At 40.5% G+C, this 22,868-nt stretch overlaps 1 protein-coding gene across 4 annotated transcripts; it reads right to left on the bottom strand.

Moving 5' to 3' along the window:
* Positions 1-6,500: 6,500 nt before the first annotated feature.
* Positions 6,501-21,822, bottom strand: LOC131461114 (macrophage-stimulating protein receptor-like). Of its 4 annotated transcripts, none has more exons than XM_058632117.1 (21): positions 21,563-21,822; positions 19,651-20,944; positions 17,278-17,454; positions 14,821-14,940; positions 14,533-14,703; positions 14,266-14,432; positions 12,293-12,422; positions 12,057-12,193; positions 11,792-11,971; positions 11,601-11,709; positions 11,222-11,440; positions 10,974-11,120; positions 10,737-10,893; positions 10,217-10,306; positions 9,881-10,090; positions 9,727-9,807; positions 9,465-9,646; positions 9,271-9,380; positions 7,269-7,434; positions 7,043-7,179; positions 6,501-6,894 (listed from the first exon to the last, which is right to left on the bottom strand). In XM_058632117.1, the coding sequence occupies exons 2-21, from the start codon at positions 20,854-20,856 to the stop codon at positions 6,669-6,671; spliced, it is 4,122 nt and encodes a 1,373-aa protein (XP_058488100.1). In that variant the 5' UTR covers positions 20,857-20,944; positions 21,563-21,822; the 3' UTR covers positions 6,501-6,668. The 4 variants fall into 4 exon arrangements, with proteins under 4 accessions (XP_058488100.1, XP_058488101.1, XP_058488102.1 ...); XM_058632118.1 differs by having other exon boundaries at positions 9,881-10,087; XM_058632119.1 differs by having other exon boundaries at positions 10,232-10,306.
* Between the last annotated feature and the right edge of the window lie 1,046 nt (positions 21,823-22,868).

The following is a 22,868-nucleotide window of genomic DNA, read 5'->3' as shown; positions in this document are numbered from 1 at the left end:
TAAAGAAGGCAATTTGGTGAGTTAGTGGGAAAAATGTATTCAAAAGTATTCACTTTGAGGCATGTACAGTATGATATTTCTTGAATTAATCATGGGAGGGAATATGACCCACTGACTAAACAGTTGAATGAATTTTCATTTTTTTTTCTTTCCCAGCATGTGTGTGTGTGTGCGTGTTGCTCCTCTTCCTCATCTAATCCCCTGACACAGACACACACACGGTACATGGAAATTATGAATAGATTATAAAACATGCATAAAGCAGTTTGCTGCTAATTTTCAACCATATCTCTCTGCCTTCCTACACAACACACTGGTATCAAATGATGGTCGTCATGGCAACAGGCTCACAAGCCACAACAGGGCTTTTGGAAGACAAATACAGAGCAGCATAAGAGGGGGGGAAAGGAAAAAAAAAAAACAACCTCTCTCTCTCTTATGCACATTTTCTCTCTGTAAACCAATCTAAACCCCAAAGATGAAAGCTTTTTTTTTTTCCTTTAACGTTTCAACATATATGCCTGTTCACACAGGGGGGGAAATTATTATTATTATTATTATTACAATAATAATAATAATAATGATAATTGTAAGTGACAGTCATCACTTTGCAACATGTTATGCAGTAATTAAACTGTAATTATGCAGTGGATCAGTGGTATGAAATACACAGGGCCTTTGTTTCAGTGTGATGTGAACAGCTGACGTCTCCCTCTGTGTGTGTGTGTGCAGTTTGCATATTTGGTGCGTAGGCTTCCTCCGAGTGCTCCAGTAACCTAATGGCGTGTAAGGCAAGACGAAGACACGCACGCTTTGCTTTACTTAGGCGTCAGTGGCAAATCATACGAGACATAAAAGTCAAGGTGAACGTAGGCAATTTCTTTTTACTCCTCTCTACTTTTAGCATCTTGCTGCAGATTTAACAGTAACAGGGGCTCTGTCGGACACACTGTTCTGTCCTGGAAGCAGTTTTAATGAGGCAAAGTGATAAACCACTGGAGGCAAAAAAAAAAGAATATATGCTGACGCCATATGAAATACTATGATCTACACACACACACACACACACACAATTTCAATTCCTTTACCATCTCTTTGTCCAGTCTCTAAATGTCTGGAGGTCAAGGTTGTTGGACCTACACTCACACAAAGAGAGAAAGAAAGAGAGACAGAGAGAATGAGAGAAAGAAAGAGAGAGGGAGGTTGCTTTAATTGGTGAAACCAGTGCGGTAGAACCAGCGTTATATGCATAAGGTTACATAACAAAAAAGGTAGCTCACACGCAGGCGATGACAAAGTTGAGGAGACAAACAGACACAGAGCTGGTGACATCAGCATAGGAAAACATGAAAGTGGGACGAGATACTTTAACACTAAAATGACCCTAAAATACTAGGACTTGGATCAAAGTGTGTAAATGTCTTGTGGGTGGACAGACAATGGCAGGTTTGTGGAGAATGACGGTGGACTTGGAGGAGAAGAAGTAAGCAGGAGGAGAGTGTTACACTTCACACACACACACACACACTACTATTGTTGAGTAAACTCAGTAAAGTAAAAGCAGTTGCGTCTCAGCCCCGCAACATCCTGACAGGTGTAAAGAATCCCACACAATTATGTGTGTGATGATGTGATGACATGATACGACACCAGTAGGCAATCTTTGGAGTGTTTAGTCACTGCACTTAAGCACACGCCAGGCACTTAAACACATTACATCCTGGTGAGCTGCTTCCAAAGCTGGTGTGAAACTAAAAACTTGACTCAGTGTCAGGAGAAGAAAAAAAGAAAAGAAAAGAGCAAAAAAAAAGTGTGATTTCTACAAAATCATGGTCAGAGCAAATTGTTTCTGAGGACACACACGAGGCAAACGACTTGTTAGCAGTGCTAACTACTTGCTGTCGTACTTCACTGGTGGTTCACGAGTACAGATTTTGTGTCCTACAAATATAATATATACATGTGTAAATATTGTATACTTACACATGTTTGCAAATGATTATTTACTGGAAAAAAAACGTTTGTAAATGAAGTACAAGACATCGGAAAAATGTACAAAATGCTGCGAGGCTTCCATCGCTAATGTTCTCTAGTGCATTATACTTAAAGGAATACATTTAGCTTTGTATTACTAGAACAGGGCTAGTATTTTTGATAAATTGTGCTTCTCAACCTCAGAAAAATCTTCATTCTTTTCTTTGCTACGTGCTCACCAGTGACACTTGTTCCTGTTAGCGTAACTGTTAGCAAAGATGGCCGACACTGTTTACATTCTGGGAATGAGGTCCGTCACTGTCCGATTTGCAGTGAGCATGCGCAAACAGGCCGTCATCCTGGCTCTAAAAAACCCAATAAAAGTCAGAATTTTTAATTTTCCAAACTTCGGACCCGCCGACTAAGCTAAGCTAAGCTAACTAAGCTCCGCAGCCTCGGACCAAGTGTCACTGGTGGGCACATAACAAAGAAAAGAATGAAGATATTTCTCGACTCGGGGGAAATACTAGCCCTATTCTAGTAATACAAAGCTAAATGCAACTTGGTGAACACATAGTGTGTAAACTCTAACTAACAATGAATAAACACAATAGACGACAACAAACACCGACTATGACGCAGAAACATAATAGTTTCAGTTGCAACGTGCATCTTTTGTGCTCACGAGCAGTTTAAAGCCTCTATAAACAATAAAGTGACTGATATTTAGCTGCATTTGTGCACTTATCTGAATAGCATCAATCTCTACAGCAACAGAGCAGCGTTTCTAAGCCTCTCTGAGCTACAAAATATCCTGACACATTGATAACAAAATGGATGATGAGAAAAAAAATATCCTGTCAGGTACAGTTAGCTGTGTGCCTGGCATGGCCTTGTGCTTTTAAACGCTTTAATTGCTCGGCAAATTTCTGTTTTTCTCTTCTTCTTCTTCCCTTTCAATATAATCCCCCCATCTGCGGAGACATCCACTCCGAGAGCAGAGACGGGAACAAATACAACACCTCTCTCTCCATCTGTGACCTCCCCGGCTCTGAATGCGACGCAACAATGGCGAAGAGCAAGGGAGAGGGAGGAAGATTGCCTCGCTATTCAGGTATTTACTGATGTACACAAGCTCAAGGACGGCGGATTGAGTTCAGAGAACACAAGTAAAAGAAAAGCTACAAACTCACTTGCAAGGAGATATTTTGCACAAGAGGGTTTTCAGGTTGGAACGGCTTCCGTCTAAAACTGCAGTTTGAAAACGATGGCGACATTAGATATGCTAAGAGATTTGATATTCTACATAAATATGAATATTTCTGGAATATGGAGTACTTTTTTCCCCTGTATATTCATAGAAATGTGCAAAATATTGGATTTTACCACAGATTTTTGTTAAATCGTACACAATTTAGTACAAATGGTAGATGAGGGGGAGAAAGAAGGCTGTGTTCGTAACTACATAGGTAGTGCTATATTTTCTTTCACTCTCTCCCTCTGCAGATTTTCTTTCTCGCCAATATCTTGAAAAAAAAAAAAACAACCCGAGACCTTGAGCAATGCTGAAAAACTTCAGACCGCATACAGTTCAGTTCAAAACACCTGCAAGGAAAGGTTTGACAACAGCGAATGAAGCGAGTGTGTGAGTGCGTTTCTTCTTCTTCCCTTACTCCTCAGGCCATTTCATACCAAGTGGTGCACTGCAGAGCATCTGCTGGCATGTAAGTCATACCAAAGGTCTACGAGTCCACTTCGCGAAGTGGATCCTTTCAGACGAGTTAACGCCGCGCAAATGCAACGACACAACGATACGTGTGGGACTTGAGCGTCTGTGTCGAGAGATCGTACATTTTCATCCGCCCGAAACCACTCACATATGCGCCCGGCTCACCATAATGTGTCATTACGTCATCACATTTGGCTCCCTCAAGGCCATGGGTCCATGCCTAGAAGGACACATGCACACACACACACACACACACAAGTGGATTTTAAACCGGGTTCCACTTTTCCAAGCAGTAATTAAAGTTTTAAACCCTGGCAACAACTCTGACAGTGCTACATGTCTCATGCCCCCCCTCATGCCCCCCCCCCCCATCTGTGGGGCACAAATATGTGCGTCTTCTTTGCAGAAAAGGGAACTCGCCAAGACTGGCGAGCTCCCTTTTCTCCCCTTGTCCAGTTTGCCACGGATCGCACAACAGCTGCTGTATGATATTTGCAGTTTCGCAGATATTCCAACCAAAAGCCTGCTCCTCAGAACAGGGCAGTGTGAAATGAAAGTGTAAAATATTTATAAATATATACACTTGAAGACAACAAAAGGAATTTTAGACCAGGCACTTTAGAGGTCCAGTCTCAGCACAGCTATTCCCCCTCACTGCGCTACTGGGTTGGAATGGGTCTCTCTCGCTCTCTTTCTGTGTGTGTGTGTGTGTGTGTGTTGGTTCTGAATAAATAGATCAACTGAAACTTTCTGCTAAGGAACTTCCAGGCATTTCCTTGGTCCATTGCTGGCTGGTTCTGTCTTTCCTCATAGAATCAAACACTTTTGCAAATGAAGGCCCATTTGCTCTTAAAACTGTTCCATAAGGATCCGAGAACCCGCCCGGTAACTGATGATTCCAGTTCCCTGCCAGTTCATTTGGCTCAAATAACACAGTGATTTTATTCTTCAGACTGTGTTGTTAAGTGCGTCTTTTTGTCTCAAATGAAAGCCTGTCAAAAGTTGACGACGCATTCTCACTCTCTTCTTTGGCAAACTCACATTCATATAGTATTATAGTATGTCTTTGTAGGTTTGAAACTCTCGGAACTCTAAGACGTTACAATAAATAATAACAATAAAGATATTAAGAAAATAAGATTCACGGTCAAAACAGAAAGGGATAAAAAAAGAAAAATCATTTTATTTTTCTATGCCAACCTTTCTATGGTCACTTATTTATTTTTTTTTTACTTCTGTAGCCAGTGTCTGAACCAAATTGGAGTTTAAATACCGACGGCTGTCATACAGTCCCCCCACCAAAAAAAAATTGGCAAATGAATTTGCTCTGTGCAACAGAAACAGACTTGATTTACATAAATAAAATAATCCCATTGCAGGTGGGAGTGATGAGAGGACTGAGGACACAGGTTGTATCAGAGTTAATTCATGTGCACGTCAGGCTGATCTATCGTCTAACCCCTTATTTTCCTCACTTCGCCTCCTCCTCCTCTTCTTCTTCTTCTTCATGTGCAGTCGATAAATACCCCACAGCATTTAATCGGTGGTAACCACGTCTTCAACTGACTATTTTACTAGTCTGTAAATAAAAATCCTGGTGTGACAAAAACATTTTTGGCTTTAGCTTTTCAAATCCCGGTCCTAAACTAAAGACAATCAGAACTTGTCATTACCAGAACCTTTTCAGTACCAGAAAACGGAATGGAATTTTCGGATGGAATTCTATAATTTATTCATAGGAACTATTTAAAAACACTAGATACTTGACAATAGGCGAAAGCAGGAGTTTGGTAGAGAACCAGAGCAAGACTTATTCAGTGGCTGTGGTGACCTGCTTTCAGGAAGAAGTCTATAGTCTCCTATTTTGCTCATCTACGGTTGGATTTTGTTCTTTATTTTTGTTTGTTTAAATTAATGTTTGTTGAAAATAAAGCAAAACTGTGTTACTGTATGAAAGTAGAGTACAGTGAAATCTTGAAGAATCAGGACAATAATTGCATAAAGACAAATAGATATGGAAACCAATTTCATTGCTCCTGCTTAAAAGATTATTCTTGCTGTCTAAGAGAACAAAAAGAAAGAGGAAATAATCAGTGCATATGTTCTAAAATGCTTTGGACTGTCTAATCTAATCTGAGGACATCATTTTAATTTCATGCAAAGAAAAAAAAAGAAAACAGAAATGACCCAAATGTGTCAAACGTTGTGCCGCGTTGTTGTTTGTTGAAGAACTGAATTTGTCACATTTGCTCAACAGATAAACGGCTCCATTGTTTGTGTTGAGCTGCCTGCTGTAGTGCGGAGCATCACTGCAGCAGCAGCAGCAGCAGCAGCAGCAGCAGCAGCAGCAGCAGCAGCAGCACAAGTCTGTTTCAGAAGGAGGCTTTGGTTGCCCTCTAGTGACGATGACAGGTACAGTTGATATCGCACTGTATAATTCAGCAGGCGCAATATCAATGGAGCTATTATGCATGCGCTGTGATGCATTCACATGTGCTCGTGCCCTTGTAGTTTACACTCCATAGTGTATATGATGGAATATCCTGTAATATATATTACATCCCCATACAGCAAGAAAAACGGAGAACCCTGAGCACAAGTCAGCGTGGGTTAGACCCCCACGCCGCACAGTCTAAGACGTGGACATATACAAAAAAAACCATCTGAGAACAACAGCACTTATTACATTCACTTTGTCTCACTCACACTTGCGCTTCAGACGTGAGAGAAGAGTAAAAACGTTTCTTCCGTCTACACATTGTCTCTGTTTTGTTAGAAATTGTGACACCAAAGATTTTTGTCTCCGCTCCATTAAGAGTTTGTTGTACCTACAGTGTCTGAAATCAGTAGCCAAATATTCCACAAACCTCCAGTTTGCAGACATGAACTTAGAACCCATGTGACAGGTTAAGTTGTCCAATGCTGATCCAGATCCTGTTTCTTTTAAGAGTGAGTCTTAGCACTCTCAGCTGGCAGCATCTGAATCCAAGTCCGAGGCCTCGGCCTCATCTGCAGATCCAGTCAGAGAGGGGTAAGGCCTTGGCTGGTCTAAGTTTACATAGATTACCTTCAGACTAATGTAGTGCTCTCCTTCCAGACAGGACAGGATGTCTTGTACGTCTGTAACCAAGCTGTGGAAACTTGGTCTGCACTCAGGCTCTGGGTCCCAACATGTCAGCATGATTGAATACCTGTGGAACAAACGAACGAATGAACGAATGAATGAACGAATGAACGAATGAATGAATGAATGTGCATTAATGGTTAAACTACTGAGTGATAATAAATGAGAACAGCTGAAATAAAACAACTGTGTGATATTTATAAGGTGCTGCTTACAGAGCATCAGGGCAAAACTGTGGCTGTGGAAGCCGACGCCCCTTCAACAGGTAGTGTGTGATGTCATAGGGGTCCACCTCCGGATACGGACTGGCACCTCTGGTCAGTAACTCCCACAATAAGATGCCATACGACCACTGCGAGGGGGGGGTAGAAAAGAGATATGCAGCTTCCTGTAGATAACGGATGTAAACACAGGTCTGTGGTCTCGGTAAAGTCAACTCACTACGTCAGACTTGGTCGTGAACTTCTGCGTTTGCAGGCTTTCGATGGCCATCCACTTCACTGGAAGCTTCACTCGTTTGTGATCCTGAATGCTGTAGTATTCCTTGTCATAGATGTCTCTTGCCATGCCAAAATCGGCCACCTTTACTGTGAAGGTTTCATCCAGCCTGAAAAGAGGAGATCCGCTTAAGAAAGGATGATCTACTCAAGTCAGTTCTCTTTCAAAACTCAACTCTAAACTCTGTGTTCTTGAGAAGATCCAAGTTTACATTCACATTTACATTTAAGCATTTCATTTTTATCCAAAGCCACTTACAAAAGAGGAATAATCTACATAGAAGAAGTCAAGGAAATAAATCCCCTACATGGGAACAGTGGACTGACAGAGGGTGAGAATGTAGAAGTGGATCCAGGTGCACAAAGATGATAAGGTAAGTGCTAGGACAGAAGATGCTCTTGGAAGAGCTGGGTCTTCAAGAGCTTCTTGAAGCTAGAGTCCGGTCTCGAGACCACTTTTTGAAGGTCTCGGGCTCGTCTCGGAATCGACTGCATTTTTACTCGGTCTTGTCTCGGTCTCGGACAAAGCGGACTCTGGATTTTATTTCAAGACCGGTCAAGACCACAATTGTGGGGATATCAATAAATTGCCTGTGCATTTTTGGATTAACTTTTCAATATCATGACTGTGATTTTGCGTAAATCGTATTGCTTCGGGTACAACCAGTAACTTGACTCATTTATCATTTGAAATTTTTGTCACCGCTAACGGCTGTCACCACTCCCGCCCCCTTTCACACGCCTCCCATAAAAGTGCATGTGAGTGACAGGAGAAGAGGCCGTGAAAAGCCAACTCATCTATAATAAACTTTTTGTGCATAAATACCTAATACAAACGAAAACACAGCGCAACGTGTAAATTCTGCAAAGCGACGCTAACGGAGACGGCTGGGACCGTCTCGGTCTTGGTCTTGTCTCGGTCTTGACTAGAGCTGAAACGATTAATCGATGAATCGATTATTAATCGATTACTAAATTAATCGACAACTATTTTGATAATCGAATAATCGGTTTGAAGCTTTTTTCATGATTAAAACAAGATTTCCGATTGTTTAAGCTTCTTAAATGTGAATATTTTCTTCATTTCTTTGCTCTAGATAACAAAGAAATCATCAAAAGTGAATCATTTTGGTTTGTGGACCAAACAAGACATTTGAGAACATCATCATTTCCAGGTTTGACGAACACCGATCCACATTTTTTAAGGTTTTCTGATATTCTGAACACCAAACGATTAATCGATTAATCGAGAAAATAATCGACAGATTAATCGATTATGTAAATAATCGTTAGTTGCAACTCTAGTCTCGACCCCTCAAAGTCTTGGTCTCTTCTTGGTCTCAATACACTGTGGTCTTGGTCTCGACTTGGTCTCGGTTTAGGTGGTCTTGACTACAACACTGCTGTTAGCAGGGCGTTGCAGTAGTCGAGGTGGGAGATGACCAAAGCCTGAACTAGGAGCTGGGTAGCCTGTTGGGTTAGGTACAGCCTGATTTTGCTTAGGTCCACTTTAACTCTAGTTAGAATCAGATTGACGATGTGTGATGATCCCATGAGAGTTTTGCCAGAAAGCAGGCAGGAAGTGCAAGTAAAAAATGGATATTATTGTCAAATTGTATTATGAAATGATCTCACAGAAAGCAAAGAGCTATACTTCCCAAAATGTCACTCTTGGCAACTAATACTATGACTAAAAAGTTATTATGTTAAAAATATCCTTTCACAATGCTTCTGCTGCTGTGGCTAAAACCAGGGTGTAAAGGATGGTAACACATGGATGCTTATGCCACATCGGTGTAAATAGCCACATCTACTCTCCACCCCAGGTGCACATAGCAGTGATCAGTGTTGCTCCAAATATATCACCGTTTCTGTGAAAAGCAAAACTTGAATTTGATTTAATTACCTTCAGCCAGTAAAAGAAGCAGGGTATGATTCACACTCACATGCAGTTACGCGCAGCCAGGTCCCTGTGGACAAATTTCTTCTGAGCTAAATACTCCATCCCCTTGGCAACCTGAAGCCCAAATCCAATCAGGTCTTTCACTGTCGGGTTCTGAAGAGGACAAAGAAGCATTTTAACCTAAATACTCACAACCATGACCGTGCATTTGCAGGAAGTTTTCGTCGCACAATTTACCCGTTTCTCCGAACGGATAAAATGCCGCACGTCTCCGTGCTTCATGTAGGGTAGAACCACCAGGGGGAGTCCTTCTTTAGGCAGCGTTATGCCAAGCAAAGACAGAATGTTAGGGTGGTGGAAACCTTTCATGATGATGCCCTCTCTGAGGAACTGGTCCACCTCCCCCAAATCTGTAATCCCTGTGTAAAAAAAAGACACTTTTACCAACCAAGCGCTCACGTAGCGATGATTTACTTTGTAAAATAGGTTTTTCACATACTGTTTAATGATTTTACAGCACAGTGGGTCTCCTGCTTTTTGCTGTCTATCAAGTATCCGTGATAAACTGTCCCGAAGTGACCTGCATGCAAAGAGAAAATGGTTGATGTAGAGAAAGAAATAAAGAATGAAATAAAGAAAGAAAGACAGAATACCTTTGCCGATTATCTGGCTATACTCAATCCTGAGCATGTCAGCAGGGATCAGCACATCTTTAACCTCCTCCAGGAGCTCAGAATTCAGGCTGACCATTGAGATATTGTCCCGTGGCGCCAAAGGAACGGACAGATGATCATAGCTGGCAGCATAAAGCAAACCTTGGAAGGCCATTCCTCCTGAGCCGGATGTTTGATGGGACAAGTCTACTGTGGCACAAAAAGCGTAAAAAAGGCCATTGATTGCTCTGGTGTACAGTAGAAGTGGAAGTTAACGCATTCTTAACCAGTAGAAACATGAAAATCATTTGTATATCAGGGTTCACCGTGTCATACCTCGTCTGTAATCACCTGTTGGGGAAAAATCCAAGTTGCTGCTCATGCGGCTCCGCGAAAGTCGCGTCGATAAACGACTCTCTATGATGGCTGAAAGGACACACACAAGTTAAAGTGATGATAATAATAAGCATGGAACAGAATGAGTATGCTTGACGAGCTACTGTTGAGCCGATTATAAATCGATTACTAAATGAATCGTCAACTATTTTGATAATCGATTCATCGGTTTAAAGGTTTTTTCATTATCAAAACAAGATTTATGATGGTTTCTTAAATTTCTTCCATGTATTCTTCATTTATTTGCTCCAAATAATGGTTAGTTGCAGCTCTAAACACTTCACATTATAGTGTAACAACATAAATAGTGGAGCAACATTATGGTAATACCATCTTATTTTTAATGCAGTTTCCAGTTTGGAAACAACAATGGTAACAGTGTGGTAATAAGGAGATAGTATCACACTCACAACATGATATCGCCGAGCTATTACTTGGCAATTAATGGAATAGAAATCACCTCTTTTTTTCTTCTTTACGTGGATCATCCCAATGAGCGCGAGGCCGGCGCCGACGACCAACGCAGCGATGATGCCCAGCACAATACCCGCGATGACAGTGTCGTTGTTGTGATACAATACTGTTCCCACGTCGTACGTTTCCCCGTTCACAAACACCTACCACAGTGGAAGAGATCAATATTGATCGTTAAACACAGTACGCTGGGGGTATTTATAAGTGAATCTTATTTTCTTACCTTAACAGGTGAACCCTCGCTGGGAATAACAAGTCCTTTGGGAATCCTGCACGTCAGCTCGTTGGACAGAACTTGAACGTTGCAGTACACACCGTCTATGGTCATGGTGATCTTCATGCATGTGCTCACTATATTTAGTTTGTTGTGCTGGGGAAAAAACACAGACAATTGTTAACTGTTAAAAGTAGTTTTCACAGAAACGTCTACAAATGAGTTTGACGAGCTGTTCACGGGCGGCGTACACATACATGCAGTGAAACCTCCGTCTCTCCTGGTTTAAGAAGCAATTTCCTGTCGTCGTTTTCAAAGGGAATGACACTGGCATCGGGATAGTAGTCAAAACGTCTCTTCCAGAGGTTATTCTTTCCATCAATGTGAATGGAAATCTCTCCCCGGTCATATTTTTCCTCTTCAAAGGCGGGGGCCCAGCACTCCATATGCGTGGCATTTCTTGCACCATTGCAGACCTCAAGTGAAGTGAAGTAAATTTATTTGTCATAATAGGGAAGTAATACTGAAATTATAAATGATTGCAGCTGAAATTGACCGCAACTTGTGTCACTATAAAATGATTTTCTGTACTGAAAACAGGAAACACTTTCATGATATTTATTAGACTCCACTTACTTTTTGGCGAGATTGTATGAAGGGATTTAAGTGACTTTTGGGAGTGTATTCAACCACGATTTTGTGGGCAGAGTCGAGATTTTCACCTTGTATCACCAGCTTGGAGCCACTGCATATCGGTAAAAATGAACGCGTTAATAAAGATCACTGACCACGGCATTGTTGCATGAGGTTCTCCTCATAAGTCCTACCTTCTGAAACTGCAGTTGGGATGCACAGTGGTTATAACAGGATTATTCCTGTACGAGAACATGGCGGAAGTGGTCAAATGTAAGCTGTCGATGACAACGTTCACAGCTACCTGCCCTCTATCTGCCACGGCGGCTGTTAGGCAGACAATTGAAGATAAAGCCCCTCCTCCTTCAGATACGCTGCAAAAATGTATGAGTGTGTAAGCCTTCAAATACAACTTGAATTTGAGACAGCGTGAATGAATGAATGAATGAGTGTGCTCACCTTTGAATGTTACACTTGTTTATGGCAAAGAAGACGTCTCTCTGCATCCCTGAATTCAGATACCTGCCAGTCAGTGTCACCTCCGTTCCTCCAAACATAGGCCCATAGTCAGGTCTGATTTCTGTTATGCTTGGTTCCTTATAGGAGGTGATACAATCCAACATTGCATTAGCCACAAACGATCAATGCCAAACATTAAAATTATATAATAATTGCGCAAAAGATGTTATTCTCACCACAAAAGAGAGGCCATGAGTCTGGGCTGTGCCTTCGATGGAGTAACGGCCGTCCACTTTCCCCTCGTGCAATTCCAGCGTGATGCTAAGATTCTGATTTGGTATTTTTTCCTGAATCTTACAAACTAACCTGTATTAAGGACACAAGAGTCAATGCATGAACCACAGTAAAAGCAGCCAGTTGTCAAACAACATGAACTCTGTCTTCAGTAATGTCAGAATAATTAATACTGAGATGATATAAAGAAGTGTCAGAGTGATCCATTTTGCTTTTAAAGCCACATTTGAAACATTCGCTATTTTTCTTTTACTCTCATACTAGTTATGGCATGTTTCCACTACTATACAGTGGAAAAATGCCATTCGTCCATAGACAAACGATGTTTTATTTAGTTTTTTGGTTCATTTTTTTAGACAACAGTAAGTTTTCCTTTACCTCGTTAACCAGTTTCTTCTGAAACGGGGAAATGGGCAGATGTTTCCATTGACGCAAAAAAGAACACCAGAAAGAATGCAAAAAAGAAACCGAAACGAGACACACAAGACCCGAAAAAGAAAAAGCATACCAGGAAAACCTTAAATCAGCCATTTCAGATCACTGCAAACGGCAGTGAAAATAAATAAACGTGCGCACAGGACGATGAACCGGGATAAGGGAGCGTATATGCTGTCACACACCTGGAGCGCCCTCCAACCGGACAGCAGGAGGCGTGGTCGACTCATCAAATCTGACAGGAAGATCACGCCTCCCTAACAACAGCTGATAAGGCACGTCACCACCTAACATCAGGTGACAGTTGTGAGGAAGGCAGAATATACTCGCCGAAACTCAGTTAAAGGAAAACTTTCTATTGTCTAAAAACGAACCAAAAAACTAAGTTCAATCAATAGACATAATGAACTTTCACAATATATAGGAATGTTTATATGTTAAGGGTTGAAATATCCCAGATAAAGTATGTTGAGAAAGTTTTCTTCAATAATACAATGATAATACATTAGTTAAACCATAGTCATAGTCATGATTAGTTAAACCATAGTCATGATTAGTTAAACATAGTCATGATTAGTTAAACCATAGTCATAGTCATGATTAGTTAAACCATAGTCATAGTCATGATTAGTTAAACCATAGTCATGATTAGTTAAACCATAGTCAGAGTCATGATTAGTTAAACCATAGTCATGATTAGTTAAACCATAGTCAGAGTCATGATTAGTTAAACCATAGTCATAGTCATGATTAGTTAAACCATAGTCATGATTAGTTAAACCATAGTCATAGTCATGATTAGTTAAACCATTGTCATTATTAGTTAAACCATAGTCATAGTCATGATTAGTGACACCATAGTCATGATAAGTTAAACATAGTCATGATTAGTTAAACCATAGTCATAGTCATGATTAGTTAAACCATAGTCAGAGTCATGATTAGTTAAACCATAGTCATAGTCATGATTAGTTAAACCATAGTCAGAGTCATGATTCAAACAAGGGTGCTGCTGCTATGACCAGAATAATATAACATATATATATATATATATATATATATAATATATAATAACCAGAAATGATCATATTACAGAAAGGATAAAAAAAGAAAAAGAAAGAAAAAGCCTCCAGTTGTAGTTGTCTGCCTCTAATACAGTAACAGCAACATTTCCTTCATTCCATTTCAGTACCATCTGGGGCTTGTTCACTTGGTTAAATAGCGCACAGTGCATCCAGTGTTATTGATTACATTACATTACATTACATTACATGTCATTTAGCAGACGCTTTTATCCAAAGCGACTTACAATGGATCAAGTACAATTAGCCAGGGGTGGAATCGAACTTGCGACCATGATGTCTTTGGTACACAAGGTAGGGTCTTAACCACTGAGCCACTCCACCCCTGAGAAGATGAACTCATTGTGTTGCGTTGTGCATATGTTGTGCAGACGGAAATTTGCATCAGTGCTACTCACACGTCACTTCTGCTCTTGTCGGGCAGAACGGTGCACACGTTTCCAGAGCCCACTGTGACCACGTGGGTTTTGCCACTGACGATGACCGGTCGCTGAGGGGACTGAAACTCCCAACCGCACAAGGTCACTTCTGTCTCACCGCCGACAGGTGCCGTTTTAGGGAAAAACTGAAGACAACAAGGATTTCCATGCAGAGCATCAATCAGCATGTGTGTGAGCACTGTGTTTAAGCTTCGTGAGTTAGATAACCAGCTGCAGCGGCTGTACCTCAGTAATAATAGGTGCACACGAGTGTTTGTTCCACTGTGAAGAACACTCGTGCTGCCTCAAGCAGTTTCCTGAACACCACCCACAGTTCATGAAGAGTGGAGCTGTCAAACACATGGAGCATGTCATAAAATGTGCACACCCTGGTCCTGCAGAGGGCACCCTAAACATCTTGATGAGGGAGAGAGGAAGAAGACGGTGGGGGTAAGCCAAACGTGGATGAAGAAGAAGAAGAAGTAAAAAAAAAAAAAAAGGTTACCAGTTCCCTGCGTCACACAAAGACGTTACCTTGTTTCCAACTACGAAGAGAAGTGAATCATGTGAGTACACCGCTGCCGTGCTGGACACCGCTGTCTCTCCCAGAGAATAGTTGGCAAAAACAAAAGGCCTGTATGTGGCAAGAATCACCTATATCAGTGAGACAGAGGAGTAATGTTTAAAAGATATTTGTTTAAAAAGACTGTAACTCGCCAGAAGATAAACAAAGATGTAAAGCATTCAGTACATACAAAACACATTGTCAAAATGAGACACATTTAAAGTAGCAGTTGGTTAAAAACAATAAGTGACAGAATAAATAAATGAAATGATTTACAGATGAGATAATCATTGTTAAATCGAACATCAGAAAAGAAAGCAAGTTAGACGAGTGAGTTAAATTGTCTGACAGACGCAGGAATAAGTAAGCTTGGGCACTTGATTTAGGTGTTCTAGGCGATTACATTTATTGTTTTAGGTGTTATAGATAATCTTGCACCCGGACGAGCTGTAGCAATACTCTCCAGTTTGATCAGCTTTGTCAGACTAAATTTACTGTATAAAAGTTCAAACAGCATCAGTGTTGGGTTCAAAAGTATTGTCATTAATGGTTCTCAGGTATTTATGATAAGAAATAGTCTCAATATCCTTCTCCTGAATTACAGTATATGTAATGCCATTTTTCCACTACACAGTCCCGCCTCGCCTCGCCTCGCCTCGCCTCGACTCTACACATGATGCAGTTAAATACACCAGACTCCTCTGTTAAACGATGAGATTTTAGACATTTCCTTTGCTAAATGTTGGAGATTAAACCACATTTTCAGGCTTGTTAAGTCTTTTTAGCTGAGCTACGGTTCGGCTTTGTTCGGCTTTGATTTTTGCATCTCTTCCTGCACTCTGACCAATCAGTGCCCGGCAGTCTGACGACGCCACGCATCATATCGGCTCAGGACCTCAACTGAGCAGGCACTAAAACTACCAGGTACTATCGCTAATGGAAAAGCAAAATAAACGTGCCGAGGCGAGGCGAGGCGAGTCGTGTTGTGCTAGTGGAAACACGCCATAACACTAAGCTGTGACCTACGATGAAGGATATTTATGTCTTTTGCAAAATTAACTAGAGCTGAAACAATTAATCGATTAATAATCAATAACTAAATTAATCGACAACTATTTTGATAATCGATTAATCGGTTTGAAGCTTTTTTCATGATTAAAACCATTAAAACCGATTGTTTAATCTTCTTAAATGTGAATATTTTCTTAATTTCTTTGCTCTGGATAACAAAGAAATCATTAAAAGTGAGTCATTTCATCATGATTTTTTATAAAATACAAAATGTATTATACATACTCCTACTCCTAGACGTTAATATGCAAAGTAAAAAGCAAAGGTGAAAGGACGAGGGTTTTCTCCTGGGACAGAGATGCGGAGATTCATTTGGACACAAATTGACCGTAGGTGCGAGTGTGAGAGTGTCTCTGTATGTTGACCCCTGTGATGGACAGGTGACCTGTCCAGCGTGACCCCGCCTTTCACCCCATGTCAGCTGGGATTAGCTCCAGCTTCCCCCGTGACCCTCGTGTGGAGGATGAAGTGAGTGAATGAGTGAGTGAGTGAGTGAAAGGACACAGCCCTGTGGGGAACTAGTGGAGGATAGCAGTTTATAGCAGAGGTGTCAAATTGGTACCGCCCACCAGTTAATATCTTGTTATAATGAAACGTGACCTCCTCTTCCTTTAAAACACAGAGGTGAGGTGATAGAATGTAGACAGAATATAATACTAAATGTATTTGCTAAAAAATTCATGAGACATTCGTTTGTGATTCTCACATAATTAAATGTATTACATACAATATATATACATACATGTATATATATATACATACATACATATATACATGTATATATATATATATATATATATATATATATATATATATATATATCGATGAATCACTGTTTCACTGTTAAAACAAGATTTTCTGATCGTTTCAGCTTCTTAAATGTCCCTATTTTCTTAATTTATTAGCTCCGTATAACTAAGACACCATTAAAAATGAATCATTTTGGTTTGTGGACAAAACAAGACATTTGAGAACGTCATCTTTTCCAGGTCCAGATCAACATTTTATGGAGCAAACGATTACTCGATTAATGGAGAAAATGGTTGACAGATGAATTGATTGTGAGAATAATCGTTAGTTGCAGCTCTAATTAGATTTATTTCTCTGTTTTCGCATCACAGATATGTCATTATTGTATAACATGTGATTCCATATTGAAAAAAAAACACTTTTACTTTGAAATTCAGGGAAATATCATCATGAATATGATATTTTTTTTCACTAGTCTGGCCCCCTTTGACCAGACTAGACGCTTATTGGCCCCCGGCTCATTTGAGTTTGACGGCCCTGGTTTATAGCTTAAGCGACATCACACTGTTCATTAACAAGAGAATCAAAGAAAGGCGTTGCTTTACCTGCAGGATTCTTCCGTCCGACGTACCAAAGTGGCCCAGCGTGTGATTCTCAATGATGGTAACCAGGATAGCAGTGAACAGGACATCTGTCATCTGCCTGTTGAACAGATCCACTCTGTAGTAGGGCTGTGACACCAGAGTGGGCTTGGCGGTGCATGTGACGTTTCCCTCCGAGCTCTGTGCATGGAGGCAAAAACACAGAAGCAGCACCTCTTAGCACTTACTTGTGTCAGCAACGGAAATAAATAAGAAAACTTCACAATTAACAATGTTGCAAGCAAATAAGAGTGATATGTGTGTACACGCACACCCGCGAGTGTGACTGGAATAAGCGTATAAAGAGGAAGCAGAAGGAAACTCAGTGCATCCATTTCAAGAGGAAGTGCTTTAAGTCTCACCTCCAGTCATAATAACAAAGCTGTGAGAGGTCATAAAACAGCAGTCGCTCCAGCTCCCATATGTTGACATGGAGACTGTTTCACAGGAGAGGGTTTCAGCTACTAACACTAGATTTACATACTTAAATACATCAAATAATAGATAAAACAATAGATGACAGTTTTTTATGAAGTCCATAATAGTAAAGGGTAAATAAAGATAAGCCTTCCCACTATTTTGTTATGTTCACATCGTTTAATCCTCTCAGACACGTCACCACTGTGCACTTAAGCATCCACGCTTACCACACTTTACGACTATTTCAGCCGGCATTGTTTTATGGAGTACAAGTGTTTCCTCTGTGTCTGCGTGTTTTTTTGTTTTGTTTTTGGATATCCTTTGCTATTTCCTCCTCAAATAAAATGTGTAAAAAACCAGGTGCAGCTGCCAACGCGGGCCCTCCCCTTTGAATTCCACCTTTTCCTTTTTTATCAGCAGGATTTATAACTTGTGTTCGTTGGCACACATTCCTCCTGTAGGTGCACACACACACACACACACACACACACACACACACACACACACACACAACACATGGCTGTAAGAGGACACAGAAGTGAACGCCATGAAAGGAGTAGACCACACCTTTATTATTTTGTCAAGCACCACAGCCAAATCCTCAGTCAGGGTGTTTTTAGAAAGGGACGAATCAGGATTTAACTGTATGAGTTTACCACCTTTTAAAGGATACTGATCAGGATCAAATTATATTAAACAAAAACATGAAAAAGAAAGAAAAGAAAAGGAACTAATCCAAAAACAAGTGGAAGAATTTATCTTAGTGCACTGAGGAAATATATATCTGATGAATTTATTTCAAATCTGTTGTTAGGGTAGTCAGAGATAATTAACAGTTTCCATAGTTTCATTGAGAAAGACTTATCAGGGCAGAGAAACATGCATGTCACACATCTGACTCATCCACCTCTCCCAGATTTCTAACCCGGCACTGGCTCTCTCTCTCTCTCTCTCTCTCTCTCTCTCTCTCTCTCTCTCTCTCTCTCTCTCTCTCTTTCCCTCTCTCTCTCTCTCTCACACACACTCACACTCACACTGGTTTCCATGACTTCAGAGGACATTGCATTGACTCACATGAATCTCCTGGAGACTTACTCGAACCTTCACTAAAATAATTACTACTGCAACTTTTCATCATCGATGAATCTGTCGACTATTCTCTCGATTAGTCGAGTAATGGCTTTGGTTCGTAGGATGTCAGAAAATCTTTTTTGACGTCCTCAAATGTTATATTATTCAGTTTGAATGTTTATTTTTTTGTTATGTGGAGCAAAGAAACCAGACAATATTCACATTTAATAATGAAAAAAAACCCTCTAACCCACTATAGTTTAGTTTTTTAATAATTGAGTAATCGAGTAATTGTTTCAGCACTACTACTGGCCTAATCCTAATCCTAATCCTAACCCTGACCCTGAGTCTTCACCTTAAAATGTAGTAATTTATGATTTGGGGACTTGATGTTTACGGTGTGTAAACAGATGTAGGTCCCCACAACATAAGGAATCCATTCCTTTCACTCATTTGGACACCCCAAACAAAGTTTAACCTCACCTAAATCCACTTCTAACCTTTACCCTAAAACAAGCCTCAAAGAGCAAACATGTCCTCACAGACAGTCTCATACACACACACACACACACACAACACCATCATCATCATCATCATCAGAGTTCCAAGATTGACATGACTTACTAATCGCACACATCACTTATAATATGCTATCGCTTGTTGCCCAAGACAGCGTGAAACTGTAAGCTTAATTATAAACCACATTGACTTTATTACACAGTGTTTGTCTGTCTATGTCACTTCCTGTCTTGGCAGCGGGGACCTTTGTACTGTTCCTCTGCTCTGCTGATGACAACCACACACACACACACGCACACACACACACACACACCATGAGTTACTCACCTCATGTGGGCAGTTCTCGCACGGCTGGAAGTGGCACAGACCTCTGGACAGTTGCTCTGAGCCTGACTTACAGCAGGCCTCCACACCCATGTCAATGGCGAGGTTGATTTTCTTCAGAGGGAAGGCACACAGGGCTGAGTTTCTTTCAGGCTGGCCATTTTCGTTCACTTTTGCAAACACCCCGTACAGAATGTCTTCTTTGTCGTCCACCCCCAGCTCGTCGGACAGGTCCTTCCCTGCTTGGCCAAAGTGCGCGGCCTGAAGCCCGTTATACACAATGTCCCTGAAGCCCTCCCTCCGTCTCCTCCTGCGCTTCGGCTCGTACCTGCACTCCAGCACCACCTCCCTATACATCCACACCTCGGGAATCAATATGGGCAGCCGTCCCAGGCGAGTCTGAAACGCCGAATTGCCCTTGAGAGGATTTTCTCTCTGCATGGACAGAAAGTAGACGTACTCCTCGGTGGAGAAGCTGTAGATGTAATTAATCCTGTAGGAGTCCCGCAGAGTGGGGAGGACTGTCAGGCCATTAGTGACCACATGAAAGCCATCTTCGGTTGAAAGTGGCCTCATCACCGATATCGACCTCCGCGGATACTTCTGTGCCACTCTGTCATCCACGGCGGCGGCAACAAAGAACAGCGACGTGGCTCCCTGCTCGATGATGGTGGCCTTGGTGCCAAACGGACTGGCCAAACAATCTGGACAACTCCATTCAGAGTTCTGGGCGCTTTTGTACAAACACAGAGGCTCGGGCGTTGGCGAGGTAACGTCAATGGAATAACAGATGCCCTGGTTGGTGCTCCCGCATATGTACAAGTTCGGCAGGACATATTCAGCAGGATCCAAGAGCAGAATCTCATTTTCTGTGTCCACTGGATCGTCGGGGTCTGCGTCCATGTCACACACCCAACACGTGTCACATTCGAGGCTGCCGACGGGTCCAGTTCTCACTTCCCATACAGTTTCCATCGAATAATTGACCGCCCTGATCACGTTCTGACACCCGACATACACCTCGGGCTGATGTGCATCCCAGTGCACTGCTATGTTCTGTATAGGTGTGTGCGACTGGAAGTGGGGGAGGGAGTAGTTCACAGTGAAATCCACCAGCCTGCGAGGAGTCGCCGGGCACGAGTGCTGTCCCGAGGCGGTTTGTGTCTGTATCCATATGCATAGTGTCAGCAGAGCAGCCCAAGTGACCATTTCCACGTCACAGCCCACTGTGATGGATTGCTACCTGTAAGACACTTTGCTCAGAGGGAACATTCTGGGTCGCCAGCTGGAGCTCACACTGCAAAGGGAGGACAGACAGAAGAATGTTGAAATTTGACAGAGGCGGCTGTGTTTGAAGTGGATATTGTTGTTGTTTGTATCTTAGGTTCAAAAGGAAAAGAAACACCCGCTTTTTTTTTCTAAAGCTTATATGAATAGAAATATAAACCTGAGTGGAAAAAAAAAATAAAAATAAGTGGAGGCTAGAAAATCTACAAGACATGGGCAAGACATGACATGCTGCAACTGGTGCTGCAATTATGGAAATGTTTAGGACCCTAGAGCCAAACACAGAATTGTCTCAGGAAAATACATTTACAAGAAGTAAAATAATAATAATAATGATGATAATAATGATAATAATGAATAAATACCCAACTGGCACAAATATATGAAGATGTTATTCTGTTTTTCCAGTTTAAATGGACCACTTTTCAAAACAGTGAGGAGAATACTCTTACTCTGTAAGGTGAAAACATTACATTAAGGTGATAAATTAAGATTAAACCTTAAGGTAAGGGAAGCAAAAGAAACCTAATGACTTGTCTCGATTATGTGTCGAGTCATTCATTAACGTGGACCAATCACAGCTCCACACTCCCAGTCCTCACCGTGACAAATAAAAATAAAGTCATACCTCGGTTTTTTTGTGTGAAGGTGCTGTGGTGTCAGTGAAATGTGTCCCACGGTCCCACAGCGTGACAAATCCACACGAGTCAAACGGCCCCCGTGTTTGTTACTGAGGCTTCACTCACTCAACTATCGTGGGCCCACTCACCTGACAGCGCCTGAAGTGCCACTGGCACAGACTTTACACTGACACTGAACCATTCAACAGCCAGCGACGACCTGAACTCTAGTCTCAACCGGATCTCACACTTGCCTTCAAAATAAAAGCACGTCTAAGGACAAAGTCTCTGCTCTGGAGTGTCTCTGGTGCGCTCATATGATATACTATAATGCAATATAATATAATATAATATAATATAATATAATATAATATAATATAATATTATTTAATATAATATAATATAATATAATATAATATAACATAATATAATATAAAATAATATCATTTAATTTAATTTAATTTAATTTAATTTAATTTAATTTAATTTAATTTAATTTAATTTAATTTAATTTAATACGATATGATATGATATGATATGATATGATATGATATAATAGGTGAATTGGCATAATTTAGGTCCCTGAGTGAGTGAGAAAGTTAAAGTTGTGACCTTTGACCCATTTTTACTGATACATTATGTGCTTACATGTTTTATTTTGTCAGCATTTTCATTAAAAACAATTCATGTGAGATTTGTGTCCCCTTGTCGTTTTTGCATGACACAAGAAAGAACCCCAACTTTGTTAAAAAAGTAACTAAGTAACTTTTACTCTGAGTTCATTTTAAACAAGCTACTTTTTTTTTTACTTGAACCTGAGTACATGATTAAACCAGTACCTTAGTAGTACTATATAGTACTTATAGTACTTATATACTTATAGTTGTACTTTTACTTGAGTAGAACATTTCAGTAGTCTTTCCACCTTTTTATAATATATTATAATATAATATAACCCTCATGTTTATGATAAAGCGGTAGAGGACAGATGGATAATAGAATATAATACAATAGAATATAATAAAATAAAATAAAATAAAATAAAATAAAATAAAAATAAAATAAAATAAAATAAAATAAAATAAAATAAAATAAAATAAAATAAAATAAAATAAAATAAAATAGAATAGAATAGAATAGAATAGAACAGAACTGTCCAGTTGGATCTGGGAAATGTTCTGTTTTAAATAACATATATATATATATGTATATATATGTATATGTATGGCCACATTGGTATCAGTTGCATGAAGACGGAAAGCTGAATTGCTGATGTTGCTCTAGCGCGACAAGATGAATGTGATAAGATAAGAA

This window comes from Solea solea, chromosome 6, assembly GCF_958295425.1.
Source record: "Solea solea chromosome 6, fSolSol10.1, whole genome shotgun sequence".
Taxonomy (NCBI): Eukaryota; Metazoa; Chordata; class Actinopteri; order Pleuronectiformes; family Soleidae; genus Solea; species Solea solea.
The sequence above is the reverse complement of the archived record's forward strand: the minus strand, read 5'-3'. Positions and strand labels throughout refer to the sequence as shown.